General features: G+C 43.9%; 1 protein-coding gene across 1 annotated transcript in view; it reads right to left on the bottom strand.

The window, feature by feature from the left end:
* LRP4 (low density lipoprotein receptor-related protein 4) overlaps positions 1-14,582 on the bottom strand; it is a gene marked incomplete at its 5' end in the record, with an annotated part of 38,725 nt that overhangs the window by 7,354 nt on the left and 16,789 nt on the right. Inside the window, 18 exons of the mRNA XM_010137900.1 lie at positions 3,873-4,014; positions 4,549-4,636; positions 5,218-5,285; positions 6,266-6,389; positions 6,671-6,784; positions 7,293-7,437; positions 7,759-7,867; positions 8,071-8,205; positions 8,514-8,732; positions 9,065-9,368; positions 10,726-10,951; positions 11,169-11,331; positions 11,416-11,587; positions 11,795-11,881; positions 12,583-12,723; positions 13,382-13,513; positions 13,757-13,946; positions 14,272-14,473. Coding sequence (XP_010136202.1) covers positions 3,873-4,014; positions 4,549-4,636; positions 5,218-5,285; positions 6,266-6,389; positions 6,671-6,784; positions 7,293-7,437; positions 7,759-7,867; positions 8,071-8,205; positions 8,514-8,732; positions 9,065-9,368; positions 10,726-10,951; positions 11,169-11,331; positions 11,416-11,587; positions 11,795-11,881; positions 12,583-12,723; positions 13,382-13,513; positions 13,757-13,946; positions 14,272-14,473 — 2,761 coding nt within the window. The remainder of the gene's footprint in view (positions 1-3,872; positions 4,015-4,548; positions 4,637-5,217; positions 5,286-6,265; positions 6,390-6,670; positions 6,785-7,292; positions 7,438-7,758; positions 7,868-8,070; positions 8,206-8,513; positions 8,733-9,064; positions 9,369-10,725; positions 10,952-11,168; positions 11,332-11,415; positions 11,588-11,794; positions 11,882-12,582; positions 12,724-13,381; positions 13,514-13,756; positions 13,947-14,271; positions 14,474-14,582) is intronic.

Genomic DNA, 14,582 nt, shown 5'->3' with positions numbered 1-14,582 from the left:
GGGGTTGTAAGGCGCACCAAAAGGGAAAGACCCCAGTAGTTACTGGAAATCGGATGGCCAATGCCATGGCTAAACAGGTTGCAGAACAAGGACTTTTTTTTGCCCTTGATCTCAGTAAAAGTCTGGTGGAATCCTAAAACAAATAGGCTTTACAGAAGGGTTTAAGTATCTTTTAATCTTGGTAGATACTTTTTTTTAGGATGGCCTGAGGCTTTTCTCACTTGCACCAACAAAGCTAGAGAAGTTGTAAACCTACTTTTGAAAGAAATCAGAGATAGATTTGGGGTCCCATTAGGAATGTCTTCAGATCGAGGACCTCCATATTGGGAATTAAACAGGATTTACATACCCCATGAAGACCTCAATCTAGTGGGAAAATACAGAGAATGAATTTTATTCTAAAACAACAGCTAAGTAAAATATGTCAAGAAACTCCATTTAGCTGGCCAAAAGCATCACCTTTGGCCCTTCTTAGGATAAGGATAAAACATAGGACAGAATTACAAGTAAGTCCATATGAAATCGTACATGGTGAACAGTATCAGGCCATTGTGGTTCCAGGAGAGGAACCAGTGAAGGGGTCAATTGAGTTAACTCAGTATCTTATTACTTTAGGAAAGGTTTTAGGGGAACTGAGTAGATCTGTGGTTTCTGCAACCACTTTAGGTCTAGATCACAAGGTTCACATGTTTAATCTGGGAATACGTTAAAACTTGGAATCAGGAACCTCTCGAGCCAAAATAGAAGGGACCAGGTTTCAAGTTCTGTTAACAACGTACACATCTTTAAAAAGGTAGCTGGGCTTCCTATTCTAAAACAACAGCTAAGTAAAATATGTCAAGAAACTCCATTTAGCTGGCCAAAAGCATCACCTTTGGCCCTTCTTAGGATAAGGATAAAACATAGGACAGAATTACAAGTAAGTCCATATGAAATCGTACATGGTGAACAGTATCAGGCCATTGTGGTTCCAGGAGAGGAACCAGTGAAGGGGTCAATTGAGTTAACTCAGTATCTTATTACTTTAGGAAAGGTTTTAGGGGAACTGAGTAGATCTGTGGTTTCTGCAACCACTTTAGGTCTAGATCACAAGGTTCACATGTTTAATCTGGGAATACGTTAAAACTTGGAATCAGGAACCTCTCGAGCCAAAATAGAAGGGACCAGGTTCCAAGTTCTGTTAACAACGTACACATCTTTAAAAAGGTAGCTGGGCTTCCTGCTTGAATTTACTACATGCACGTAAAGGCGGCGCCATCGGATCAATGGACTGTTACTTGTGATGAACCTTTGAAGATAAAGATCAGTCGGGTTCGGTCAGCTCCAGGACTGAGAACATGACCTTTCCAAAGACTTACTCACAGGTTTTAATACTAACCGTGATTATTTGTTTTAATCAGTTGAGAGTGTCTTGTTCAGAAAATGAAGAAAATTTAATCCTAACTTTGGTTAAATTTGACAATTCTAGAGGGATAAGCTAATGTTTCTAAAGCTTTCATTGCAGCTAATGTATCTTTACTATTTAGATGAAATAACAACTGCAGACAAAGAGGAAGTGATATACTTCAAGATGCAACACCTTGGTGACTAGAGGAGAGTAGAATTGTTTTTGGAAAAGGGAAGCAGAACCAATGTCCAGACAATAGAATTATTGAATTTATGTGTCACTCAAAATCATCTTAAAGATGTATCCTCAACCCCAGAATGTGTGGCTCTAAGGAAAAAAAAAAAAAAAAAGAAAGAAAAATCAGGACTGGGCTCTTGGAAGAGAAATATTTGGGAAAAATTAGATTGGTGCATGACCGGGGGAACTAGTCTTATGGTCAATATTAGCAGAACTGATTGGAGATGTAACAAACTTTTAACTAAAAGGCAAGTAGCTTTTCTGAATCGTACCCTCACTATAGGTGGTGTAAAAATCTTTCATTCCCAGAATATTGCAAGGAGACTGTACCATCTCCAGGATACACTGTGAGGGCAACTTTGGACAGATGCTGGTCACCACATTTAAAACTCAAATCAATTACCAGGCAAGTGACACTGGCGTTATTAACCATTTATCCAATATAAAAGAAGTGCCTGATTGATTATGATCATGATAATAGCAGTCTGCATACAATGTGCTAAATTAATAGTTATAAATAGTACCAGTGTACACTGTGTGGGCAACTTCAGAGTGACACTGGATCACACATTTAAAACTAAAATCAACTAACAGGCAAGTGACATTGGGCTTATTAACCATTTGTCCAATACAGAAGAAAAACCTGAATGTGATAATAATATAAATAGTATATGGAAATAATAAGATACATTACAGAACAAATGCTGAGATCTCTCCAAAAATTAGAGAAATCTCAAAAGGGGGGAAACGTTATGTTACCTTGTAAATACTAGTCTGTACAACAGAGATACGAAAACCTTGGTGGTCTGGGAAAGAAAAGAGAAAAATCTAAACTACAAGTTCACAGTCTGAGAGAGACACAGAAGAAGACAAAATAGAAGAGAAAGGGCGAGCTAAGCTCTTTGGAGACCGATTGAAACCTGCGTAAATCACAACAAACTCTGATAACACAGTTTCTTTGCCGATTATCCACCTTACATGGGAGAGTTCCCATGAAAATCCTCAAATGCTATTTCTTTGGCGACCGGTAGGACACGACATAGTACACAAAATGGACCTTCTTAAGCTCAAGCCGCATGCGTAATAGCTATGCAAAATTATTAATCAGTTTTTTAATATGTATGATTATTTGGGGGGGAAATACTTTATATGTACGTAAACGGGTGATATAAGCTTTGGCTGGGGTAACATACGGGGTGCGAGATTTGAGGAAGATATTCCCCTCACACTGGCGCTGACAAAGAAAATGCTTCTCAATGCTACATTGGTGTTAAGGAGTTTTTCTTCCCAATTTTCGGTAACAGTGCTTTTGGAGAAAAAAAGCCAGGGAAAACTCTCCTCTGCATAAGTCTTGCTGTGATCTCTGCTAGAGGAATTAAGTGATCTAACAGATTATCATAAGTAGTCCTTTTGTAAAAATTCTTACATACTGAGCATGAGTAGCCAAAGCCAAGACCGAAGGATCAGCCATAGAAAATTACTTATACGGTCTTGATAGACAGCAGAGATGGTTTAAGGACGTAAGAGCAGGGGAAAAAGCCAAGAAATAGCAATTAGTACGGGATGGAGCTTGAGCCACACGACAGAGCTTGAGTGAGGGAGATAGGATCAAACACACAGAGTAGTGATACCTGATGTGAGGATGTGGACGGAAATCAGAAGAGAGAAGATGAGAAGCTATCTGAGTGATAAGAAAGCTTCTGAGGAGAAAACAGAGGAGAAACTAAGTGCTGCAAGATACCATACTAGACCCTCTCCATTCTGTGGGCCACAGGGCAGACCTCTGCAGGGCCTTTAAAATGCTTAATTTAATAGGGGCTCCAGTACGATACCTATCCCAATCCTTCCAAGCAGTGCACAGCCAGGAGCCACATTCTTGTTACCAAACCCCTTCTGACTCTGGTTCCCCTGGTGACTGTGCAAAGCAATAGTGGTGCGATAGTTACAAACCAGGACTGCGTGCAAGGAGGACAATTCCCTTTGACTCCTGCACTTTGAGGGGCAGCACCCAATGCAAATGCAACAGAAGACACTGTGGGAGTGGGGAAGAAGCAGAGATCTAACTCACTACAGCTCACTGGTGAAGAAGTGCTGCTGGTTCATCTCCATAGGAGTCTGGGCAATTCACTGAAGCTGTCTGCCTATGTCCTAGAAGTAAATGCTGACAAGTTGCAACATTTTTGCATACTAAGGCCTGTAAAACTCACAGCTTGAGCTGTGTTCCCATGGCCTTAGTAGCAGCTCTTACCTCTTTCTTATAGCACAACTGGTTGTACATGGTTGGTTTGGGAATTGCTTCAATCTTCACCTCCTGGGTAGATGCCCGATATGAGGGATTACTGTAGGTTAGGTTCGCCAAGCCAGGGCCTGTGAACTTGGACTTATTATGCCTAGAGGGAGAGAGCTGTCAGAAAAGACACAGGGCCCTACTGCCAGGTTCCAAAGTTCTCAAGTGCTCAGTGAGTGGAAAACTCCAGCAATCTTCACTGTCCCGCAAAGACAGAATGCTGGCTTCACCCGGCTTTTCAGCTACCAGCCCATTCGCTAGCTACCAGCACAGCACGGCACTGCCATGTAACCACAAAAGCAGTACTGGCGTTAACTGGTGAAGAACCCTGACAGAAAGCACACAAGCTCACACATGTACCGAGATATCAATTATCTCACAAGTCTGTCCATAACTCGTAAGCTCTCTGCAGAAAATTTGGCCAATAAGGCTTCAAATATTAGACTTGCACACCCAACAGTCCAAAGGCACAGGCAAGGTCTCAAACCTTGCAAGTAAAATCTTCAAGCACTGCTTCCAATGGAGAACGAAGGGATTGTAAATGACAAAAGAAACACGGAGAGCTTTCAGGAGCCTTCTTCTCCTACAATCCTAGATTTTACTATTGGCCAGGAGAGGGGGAAAAAAGATCACTTACCTATATATAATTAAAGCAGCAATAAGCAGCAAAATAAACAAGATGCTGAGAAAACCTCCAATAATGTAGCTGATGTGCAGACCACCTCCTGCAAGTGAACAGCAAGGGTAATATACCGACCTTGTTGTAATGCCTAATACAGAGGTTTTATACCGTACAGAAGTATGTAAAGTAAAATGTCAGCATATCAAGGTTTTAGCAGAGGGTTTTGTTTGGCTTCATACGAAACTAAACATATGATAACCCTTCCTCCCACTCAGGCCCCAGTAAACAAAGGAATATCAAGATTTTTGTAATGGGATTGATAAGGGTGAGTTAGACTCCTTTGTTGACAAGTTGCTCCTGCAGTGGGAGGCAATTATCCTACTCAACCATTCTCAAATAAACACAAAGGGGACAGTGAAGAATCATATCATTAATGGAAAGAGCCCAGTAGATGAGGTATGGGATGAAAGAAAACAGAACTATTCTGCAGTCTGAAGTGTCATTTGGAATTTGCCCATATAGGCTAATGCATGTCCATGGCTGATGTTCCAACTTTGCTGTGCTCAGGAGGCATTTGAGTAATTTAAGTCCAAGTTACAGAAATCTGAGTTTCTGGACTGGAATGCCCTGGGCACGCCTGGAGGAACAATCCTGGTGGAGAAGAGTTAAAGAACAGAAACTCACCCACAGTTGCCAACACCGCCTCATCAGCATGGGTGCACGAGCCTCTCCTAGCATCTTTGTCAGAGCAGCTGAATGACAAAACGACAGTTAGTTACTGAAAGTAGTATCAACGGTATCAAACACATCAAAAGACAGGATGGGACAGGTCAGCACTGTCCAGTACTGTCCCTTCCATTCCCAGCTTAACAACTTTCCTTCATTATATTTCCTTCCTCCTCTTCATGATGCTTCTGTATTCAGAGAAGAGAGGACCATATACATATGTATAGGGGGGTGGGCACGTATGTATCAATTACAGGTCTGCAATACCTTTTATCTGAGTCATTCTAGATTCATCTCTCAGATACATAGGTGTACACATATGTATCTACCTATCAGAACACAAAGGTCAGAACATCCCAGCGTCAGCACAAAGGTCTTTCTGTCCAATACATCATACTCAGCAAAGTGGAACTTTTGCCTTGTAAATAACCCAGCCATATATTATAGCGCATAACATTTTTGCTGGACAGTAGGAATAGCAGACTGTAGGGAATTATCAGAAAAAAGTCTCATAACAACCCGCATTGTAACTTAAATGTTAGAACTGCAAAGGTTCTGTTCCACCCCAAACAAGCTACCCCTTCATGGCTAGGGCCGAACCACTTTGTCAGATGTCTGGGTCAGGTCTGAGATGTCTCACTGAATTAAATCAACACACTCCCTTCTCCTCCTCTCAGAATTAGGTTCTCAAAAATAGGAGCTCAAAAATCAATCAAATGAATGACATAGTCTAAGGAGAATTTTAACACTTCAGCAGAGTCAGCCTAGACATACATTTCAATAGAATAGACAGAAAGATCTCTGCACCCGTTTCTTGCCAGCTCAACAGTTGTTCTGCATTCTTTGTCAAAACGGATTTCCTCATCATGAAGTCTGGAGCTGGAATAGCCTCTTTTGGCTATAGAGAGGTACATTTGGATGATGACAACCAGAGGGGGCTTGCATGTTGCACCTTGCACAAGCTGTGACTTTGACAACACAATTCCAAGAGAAAAAAAGCACTTACTTTCCTTCCACTGCTTCCAGAGATGTGAGAGGTTTGGTTGTTGAGGTACCTACTCTGCCAGGTGGTGTCTGACTTCTCTCACTTACATTGGTGGGTTCAGGTCCAGGGGGCACCACACCAGGAACTAGTACCATAGAGAAAAATAAGCAAGACCCCACCTTTGTAGGACAGATGAACAAGCCTGGTAAGCTAGAGAGTTTCTGAAATGGCCTATATGAGCAGCTTTCCCATCCCAAGGCCAGTCTGTCAGCAAAAAGAACAGAGAAGGCTCTGTTGCTCACAGCCACCTTACTTCCACTAGACGACTTTGCATAAGTTTTTATACACTGGAGAGCTTCACATGCTAAGTAGTGGCAGTGGCTCACTTACGGAAGCTACTACGCAAGTGACACTCAGTAAACTCACTAGTAGAACAGGGCCGCCCATCTGGTTCATCCGGACACGCGCAGACGAAGTCAGAAGCCCTGGCAAAACAGAGGTGAGTGCAGCCTCCATTGTTCACTCCACAAGCATTAGTACCTGGAAGGAACAAGCAGTTTTCTAAATATGTTGCAGATGACCAACAGAGCAACAATTTTTTTTCCTGCTCAAACAGAGACTTCCTAGAAATCCAGCAATTTCGCCATGTTGGCCATGCCAACTCTGGCACATGCCCTTCATCTGATTGCTAAGAAAGCAGGATTAGGGCAGTCTTGAAAGGAAGGCACTGGGAATTGTTAGACAGGAGCCCAGTCAACGCAGCTACACAGATTAGAAAACGAAAAACCCACATTCTTCTGTTGTAAGACAATGTCAGATGAACAACACAGAAAGTGACATTTGCTAATCAAAGCTGTAACAGACACCATTGACATGCACTTGACTGAAATGTCACAGGCAGACAAAGGATGTGGCCAGGTAAGATGCGTTAAGAGTTTGAGTATAAGAAAGGATGCCAACCTCGGTTGACACCTACAGCAGGACAGTGGTTCCAGAGTTCTTTTTGTCTCTAATTAGCATTTGCCTGAATCAAGGTCCCCCTGTTTACCTGTCTGTCTCTGAGCAGAAACCACAATGATATCCATCAGTCCCTCAACATTGGCTAGGACTGTCTCTTTGTTCCGCCCGGAGTATTTGTCCACTCTCTGGATAGATTTGGTTTGCCAGTCAGTCCAGTATATCCACCTACCCTGCTGCTCAGGGAGACAGCAAAGGGGGGAAAAAAAACCCCAACAAAAAACCACATACAGCCATTAGCACAGTTAGCCACGTAGACACAGGATATCTATAAAAACCACATCTCAGTGGCAGAGGACCCCAAACAAAGGCCTTTTAAAACCCTCCCTCTCTTATCATAAAGATGGTGACTGTCTACACCCCACAGGATTTGCACAGAAGATTTAAATACTATCCCCTCGGTCATCTTAGTTTCCCCAGACCATAACACTCCCTGTCCCCAAGCTCCACTGTCCAAACTCATCAAAAGAACAGTGACAGCAGGAAAATATTCTTACCTGGGTCAGAGCAAAGGGATGTGGCACCTGGCTGACCAACACTTGTCGTAGCTTCCCATTGAGATCACAACTCTCTATGCGATCGAGATGTGCATCCACCCAGTAAATCCTGGAGGAACCGGGAAAGAGGTGAGCTTCCATCTATACAATCCCTCTTTACTTTCTAGACATTCACTAGTCAACATGGATCAGACGTAAAAAAACCCAAACGAACTCACAACGCTACTCCAATAAACCAATCTAAGGTGGCTAAAAAAAAAAATTCATTACATCCCTTAACCCTATGCAAGTATAAGAAGATCTTTCACTGACCTCCTGGCATCATAATCCAAAGTCAATCCATTGGGCCATCCTAGGTCAGTGTTAATCAGGATTTTACGTTCAGAGCCATCCAAGTTTGCCCGTTCAATTTTAGCCATGTGACCCCAATCTGTCCAGAATAGGTACCTGAAGAGATAAAACGCAAGTGTAAGAAGAAAAAAACCATTTCATTTAGCCTAATGAACGTTTTAGTTAGGAATTAAATCACCAGATTCTTCAGGTTCAAAAAAGATCACGTGGTCTGTAGCTTGCTTCTCCCAGCTACCTGCCCAACATTCAAATTCACTGTCCGCCTGATTACATCTGTCTCCCAAGAAGTCAGTCCTTTGCTCGTACCTGAGATTCACACAGCATGTGTCTTCCGCCCACAACCTACTCCTCCTACCTGCCTCCGCACAGCTGTTCTCCCTGCCCCACCAATACACCATACTTACCCCTTTTTGGGAAAGGCAGCAATGGCTCGGGGCTCATCCAGGCTGTTATTGATCAGCACTTTCCTTGAGCTTCCATCCAGTCTAGCTACTTCTATGGTATTGCGTCCTGTGTCTGTCCAGTAGAGGTTCCTGGCAACCCAGTCCACTGCCAGGCCATCTGTAGTCTTCAGACCCTGACCAATAACAGTTTCCATGTTGCTGCCATTCAGATCAGACCGCCTGGATGGAAGTCAGTAACAAACGGCAGTGAGGAACAGGTAGCTCCCAGAAAGCTTTCACACCTCCATGGGTGATCCCAATCAACCACAGGGACACTGCATATTCCTACCTACCTAATACCTTTTTCCCCATAGTGTCCAGCTGAACACCTTTAGCATTTAGTTTGGCAATACACACGATGCTGTGTACCAAAGCCAAGGTGTAAGCAGTGGTGTACTGCCAGCACCTCAGTCTGATCTACTTAACTGGTATCCTCCACAGCTCTCTGTGGCACAACCAGCATAAGTAGATGGGTGACCTGGGCAATGGCCAAGCCGATGACTGGCACCCACCTGATGACATCAAGAAAAACATCTGTGTAGTATATCTTGCCATCCACACTATCATAGTCCAGAGAAATTACGTTGTTCAGCTCAGGGACAGGTATGTGCACATCTGTGTGATCACTGGTGTCCAGCGAGATACGACGGATGGAAGCTCGGCTAGAGAAAAGTAGGTAGGTCTCTGGAGAAGAGTCACATGTCTGCTCATCTCTCTTCAGCTGGATGCCAGTGGGGCAGGCACAGGAGAAGCCAGCAGGGTGAGGCAAGCAAAGGTGGGAGCAGCCACCATTACGAATTCCGCATTTATTGAAGCCTTCAGAAACAGGGAAAGCATAGTTTTAAGGATCAGTGTGGTCCCACAGACCAAAGCTTTACTTTAAAGGTTACATATGTTACATTAATTTAAAGGTTGCTAGCAGTTGAGTTCATCCTTACCATCCCAGACCAGCCGGGAATCTAAAGCCCTTCATACAAAGACTGCCTCCCTCCCCTCCAAGATTTTTGGTGGGTATGGGCATGGTTAGGCAAGGAGAACAGGAAGATACAGAATAAGAGGGAGCATTAGGAGCACAATCTTGTTCTGCCTTCCTTGCTAATCACAGTTTTCCCATGGCAAAAGGAACAGACAAATGCTGATAGATTCACACAGCTGCAGTTTAGCTTGATTCGTGCTGCAAATGGTAATGCGGACAGAAAGATCCAACCCTGTGGGGAAGCAGCATGATAATCCACCAGAGGCCAGACTGAGAAAAAAGCTTCTGTTTCAACTTAGCTGCACACAGTGGCAAGTAAATAAAGGCATCAGAGAAGCCTGCTGAAAGTGCCTGACATATTGGGGTCATACTTTTCTTTTTAAAAAACCCCAGCATACATTTACTAGGAGGGTATAAGCCCAGAAGACAGGTGTGGGGAGCAAGAAGAGCTAGACTTCTGGTTAGCTTTACATGCTGTCAAGAATGATGTTCTACTGTTAGAAGCCACAGGAGAAGCATCACAGAGTTTTCTGTAAAAGTATGTATTGGGGAAATTTCACCAAAACAAAGCTACAGCACAAAACAACAACTCCCACTGAAAAGCAAGGAGGTAAGACGGGGTCATACAGGATCCCCAAAACGCAACATAAGGAATATATCTCTGGCATAGAATAGTTGTAGAGCATGATATATTCAGAGGAGTCAAAGAAGCAGAGATCTTGTAAAGCAAAGTGGCAAACAGGAAGATGAAGCCTGCAATTTTGGGGGAAAAAATTACTAGAACTTGAAATAATGTTTCAACAACCAGCTTAAGAGGACTTAGTGCCTTTTGGAGTTAAAAAAGGGAAACTGTCCAATGCCAGTAGACTGGTGAAGCCTAATAGGGCACGACTCATTCAGTTCTCCTAAGCAAGTGGCTCTGCTGTGTGTGAGGATGAGGTTGTCAGTGCAATCCAGTGAAGAAAATGGGTTGAAGGGGGTCAAAAGCCCCAACCCAGTAATAAACTAACACCAGACCTGCAAAGCTGGGTAGACAGGGAGAAGTGCAAGAGGGAAGAAGAAAAGAAAAAGCTGATTTTTGAGAAGTTACTATATCACTCATATTTTACACTAAAGGACTCTTTTTAATGACAGCTCTGAAGGGCTCCCTTAGTCATCACAGACACACGCTGATTTGGGAGCAGCCTGGCAACTCACCTAGGGGCCGTGCCCTATCAACAGCTTGAATATCCATGAGGCCAGGCAGGTTTGCCCTCACCAAAATGACATTGGCACCAGTGTCCTTGTCAGCCCTGTGAATGCTACGAGTTTGCCAGTCAGTCCAGTAGATATAAGAGTCCAGCAAAGTGAGGCCATAGGGATGTTGCACTGGAGACAGCAGGGTGCGACGGTTAGCACCATTGAGATCTGCAGCCTCAATCCGCTAAAGAAAGAAGTAAACATCAGCCCCATACTCAAAACACCAATTCTCTTGCTAGCAATTACTATATCAAGTGGGAAACAGAGCCTAAGCAAGTGATATTATTCAAGTCCACCCTCCCCATAGCTAAAAGCTTTGTTCCCCTTGTTCAAGAGCTTCAGTACAGCCTCAAGGCTACCAAAGACCCAATGAACGACAATGCTAAAGAAGAGAATCAGACCTCAGTGTGTGCATCAGCCCAGAGCAGCTGGGACCCAGCCTTATCCACTGCTAGTCCATTAGGCCAGCCCAGGTTGTTGCTGATCAACACCATACGTCCAGAACCATCCATCCCTGAGCGTTCCAGCTTGGCATTCTCACCCCAGTCCGTCCAGTACATATACCTGGGGAAAACACAGCAAGTAGTATGGAAACAGAGGTCAGAAATCCTGTCCTAAGCCCCTAGATAGTTTCTTGACAACACTAACCCCATCTCATGGTATAAAGCTATCGCCCGCGGGCTGTCCAGGTTCTGCCAGACCAAGACTTTCCTCATGGAACCATCAAGGTTGCCCACTTCAATCCGGTTTGTTCCTGTGTCTGTCCAATATATCTTCCTGCCAATAGCATCCACAGCCAGCCCATCTGTAGTCAACAAACCTGAGAAAACAGAAAGGTATATTGATCACTGCTCATGCTCATCCTCTCTGTTCTAGCATTTTTCTTGTCCACCTTATCAGGCACTTGCTTTAGGCTTTGCTTGCCCTTCCACTGAAAACTTAGGAGATTATTCTACCAGGGTATCAGAGAATCTCTCTTTTTATGCTGTATGGAGGCGAGAGGATCCCAGGCGAAAATCTCTCTTACCTGTAGTGATGATATCCTCAAATTGTGAGCCATCGAGGGCAGCCCGGCTGATTTTCCGCAGTGTGCTGTCTGACCAGTAAACCTTTCCTGGGTGGAAAAACAAAGAGAAATTTAAGAATACCCCTCAACAAAGCCAAGCCAAATTAAACCCCAACAACCAAACTGCAAAATCCTTACAAAAAAAGCCCAGATATCTCATCACCAGCTACACCATTAAAAACAGCTCTGAGTGCACAGGAATAACAGCAGCACAAGACTATTAAGGTACAGTGATAAAATAGTACAAATTATCATGTTCGAATCTTTCCCAAAATATGAAGGAGCACTGGCACTCTGACCTTTACAGGCCGGAGAACCCATAACACATTATCAGCTAGTAATACAGAGTCTCACATTTGATTTCTCAAAATGTCCCAGAGGACAGCAGTCAGATCATCTACCTTTCTGTACAACAGTACAGCATCAGATGTTTAGTATATACAAATAGGCAGAGTCTCAGGTCTACTGCTATAAAAGGGTGCAGCAGGAGAAAAGCTGTCTTAAATCCAAAATGCATGGGAACCTCACTCAGGAGGCAACATTTTCCACGTCGTTGGGGTTCTTGGTTTTCCTATAAGGACATTCCTTTTCCGACTGGAAAGGAGTATTTGCAGCACAAACTAAAAAAAAACCTACCCAAACTCACAACCTTCAGTAAGATCTGTGCCTGGGTCTTTTCTCAGATATTTAGATATGAAGTCACTCGTTGCCTTTCAAACAGAAAGTCAGATGCACTAAGTAGCACAGACCTTCATGAGGATCCACTCCAATCGCAATGGTATTCTTCATAGTGACATTGGCTGAGATGACAACATCTGCAAAGTAGGGGATATCCAGAGAGACCATCCGGATATCAGTCCTTCTGGCAAAGATCAGAAAGCTGGTCATTCCTGCAGAGTTGGAAATGGACAGGTGACAGTGAGGAACAAGTTCAGTCAACTGTAGGCACAATTTATTGAACATTCTGAAGGTGACATCCACTCCAGTGGAAAAGGGGAAGTCTCAGGCAGACCTCGGGGGAGTCTAGGTACAAAAGCTTTACTGAGCATTTCTGAATGCTTCTTTACATCCAAGTCGAAAAGGATGTAAAACTCTCATAGAAGAGTTACTTCTGCTAAAATGTGTGGGAAAAGGGAATTGAGTTTTTTCCTGCTAAGGAGAAAAAGTGGATGTACCACAGCCTGAAGTTGAGTGCCGTCCACAATCCTCAAAAAGAGAGTGCGTGGGAAGAGTGTGTACAGACATACTGAGGAACTTAGCACCTTGTAGTTAAAAAAGAATTCACCTCAAAATTAGGGCAAAAGCATGGGGAGACATCCGGTTTAGCTGCCCAACATCATTTCAAGAAAAATTTCTTCTGCCTCAATCTATTGGTCAGTAAGTTTCTTCACAGTAATCACCACTCAAACTGAAGGTACAGGCATCAATGAGTTTTTCAAGGGGTAAAGCAAATAAGCACATAAAAATGCTTTTTGTTCTCTAACAAGGCAGGAGGAAAATGTAGCTGTGCTACAAAACTGCAATGAGGATCCTAACGACAGGACTCACCAGGAGAGCAGTTCTTGCCATCAGATTGCAGGTTGATCCCAGTAGGGCAGGTACAGCTGTAACCTTTTGGAAGAGGTGCCAAAAGGCACAGGTGACTGCAGCCTCCATTGTTAACTTCACACGCTGTATGTACTACAGGAAAGAGGATGAGGAATCTATAAGCCAGTAGCACAGGCAGAAAAAAGGGGTGCAACAGCTATAGCATTCTAGAATGCCCTTAAATACCAAGAGGAGAGTTATTCTCATGCCCTCATATTCCACCCAGACTTTTAAAGCATTGATGGCTGGCAGGTCAGCTCCCTGCAGGAAACCTGTGCCACATGCTAGAGCCTGAGTAAGCTCTCAGCTCAGTGCGGATTGGGGTGAGCTCTGTACCTGGTGGCCTGTGCCTGTGGAAAACATGAATATCCATAAGATTCTCCAGATTATCCTGCAATGTTTCCCGAGCCTGCCCAGTCCTTCTGTCTGCGCTCTGGATGCTTTTGGCCTGCCAGTCTGTCCAGTAGATTCTCTCGCCATAAAGAGTAAGTCCAAAGGGATGAGGCAGATTGCTCCCAATCAGCACCTGGAGAGATTACCCCCAGCCCCCCCCAAAACTTTATTAAGAAGTCAGCAAGGGGAATAGGCTTCCCTTGCCCCTTCTCAACATCATAATGTACAGTCACAGCAAAATGACAGTGATGGAGAAACATCAGCCCCCAGAAGAAGGTTCCCTCACACACAGTTTGCAACTGCAAGGGAGCCCTTCTCTCTCAATGAAAGCAGCTCACCACGTCTTGATTTGGAGATTTCACTTTCAACAGAAAAGAGAGGCAGGGGCCATCAGGACTCTGTGCTCTAGGACTTACATCTCATGCTCCAGATTCTCTCCTCAAAGACGGGTTCCTTACCTTCCTGTTGCTTCCATCCAGACTGGCATACTCAATGGTCTTCATGCCTGCGTCAGCCCAGTATAAGCGTTGTGACTCGTAGTCAATAGCCAAGCCGTTAGGCCATGTCAAGTTGGAGGAAATGATCACCAAGCGGTTTGATGCATCCATACCTGCACACTCAATTTTTGGGCTGGCTCCCCAGTCAGTCCAGTACATGAACCTGAACACAAGCCCAGACAGAAGTGAATGCCTCCATTCCTTCACTGCCACTATGGCCAGACAGTGTTACAGGGAAGCAAGAGAGCCTAGTGCCTTCAGGCTTCAGCAGG

This window comes from Buceros rhinoceros, unplaced genomic scaffold, assembly GCF_000710305.1.
Source record: "Buceros rhinoceros silvestris isolate BGI_N320 unplaced genomic scaffold, ASM71030v1 scaffold2946, whole genome shotgun sequence".
Taxonomy (NCBI): domain Eukaryota; kingdom Metazoa; phylum Chordata; class Aves; order Bucerotiformes; family Bucerotidae; genus Buceros; species Buceros rhinoceros.
This window is presented reverse-complemented; position numbering and strand designations above follow the sequence as displayed.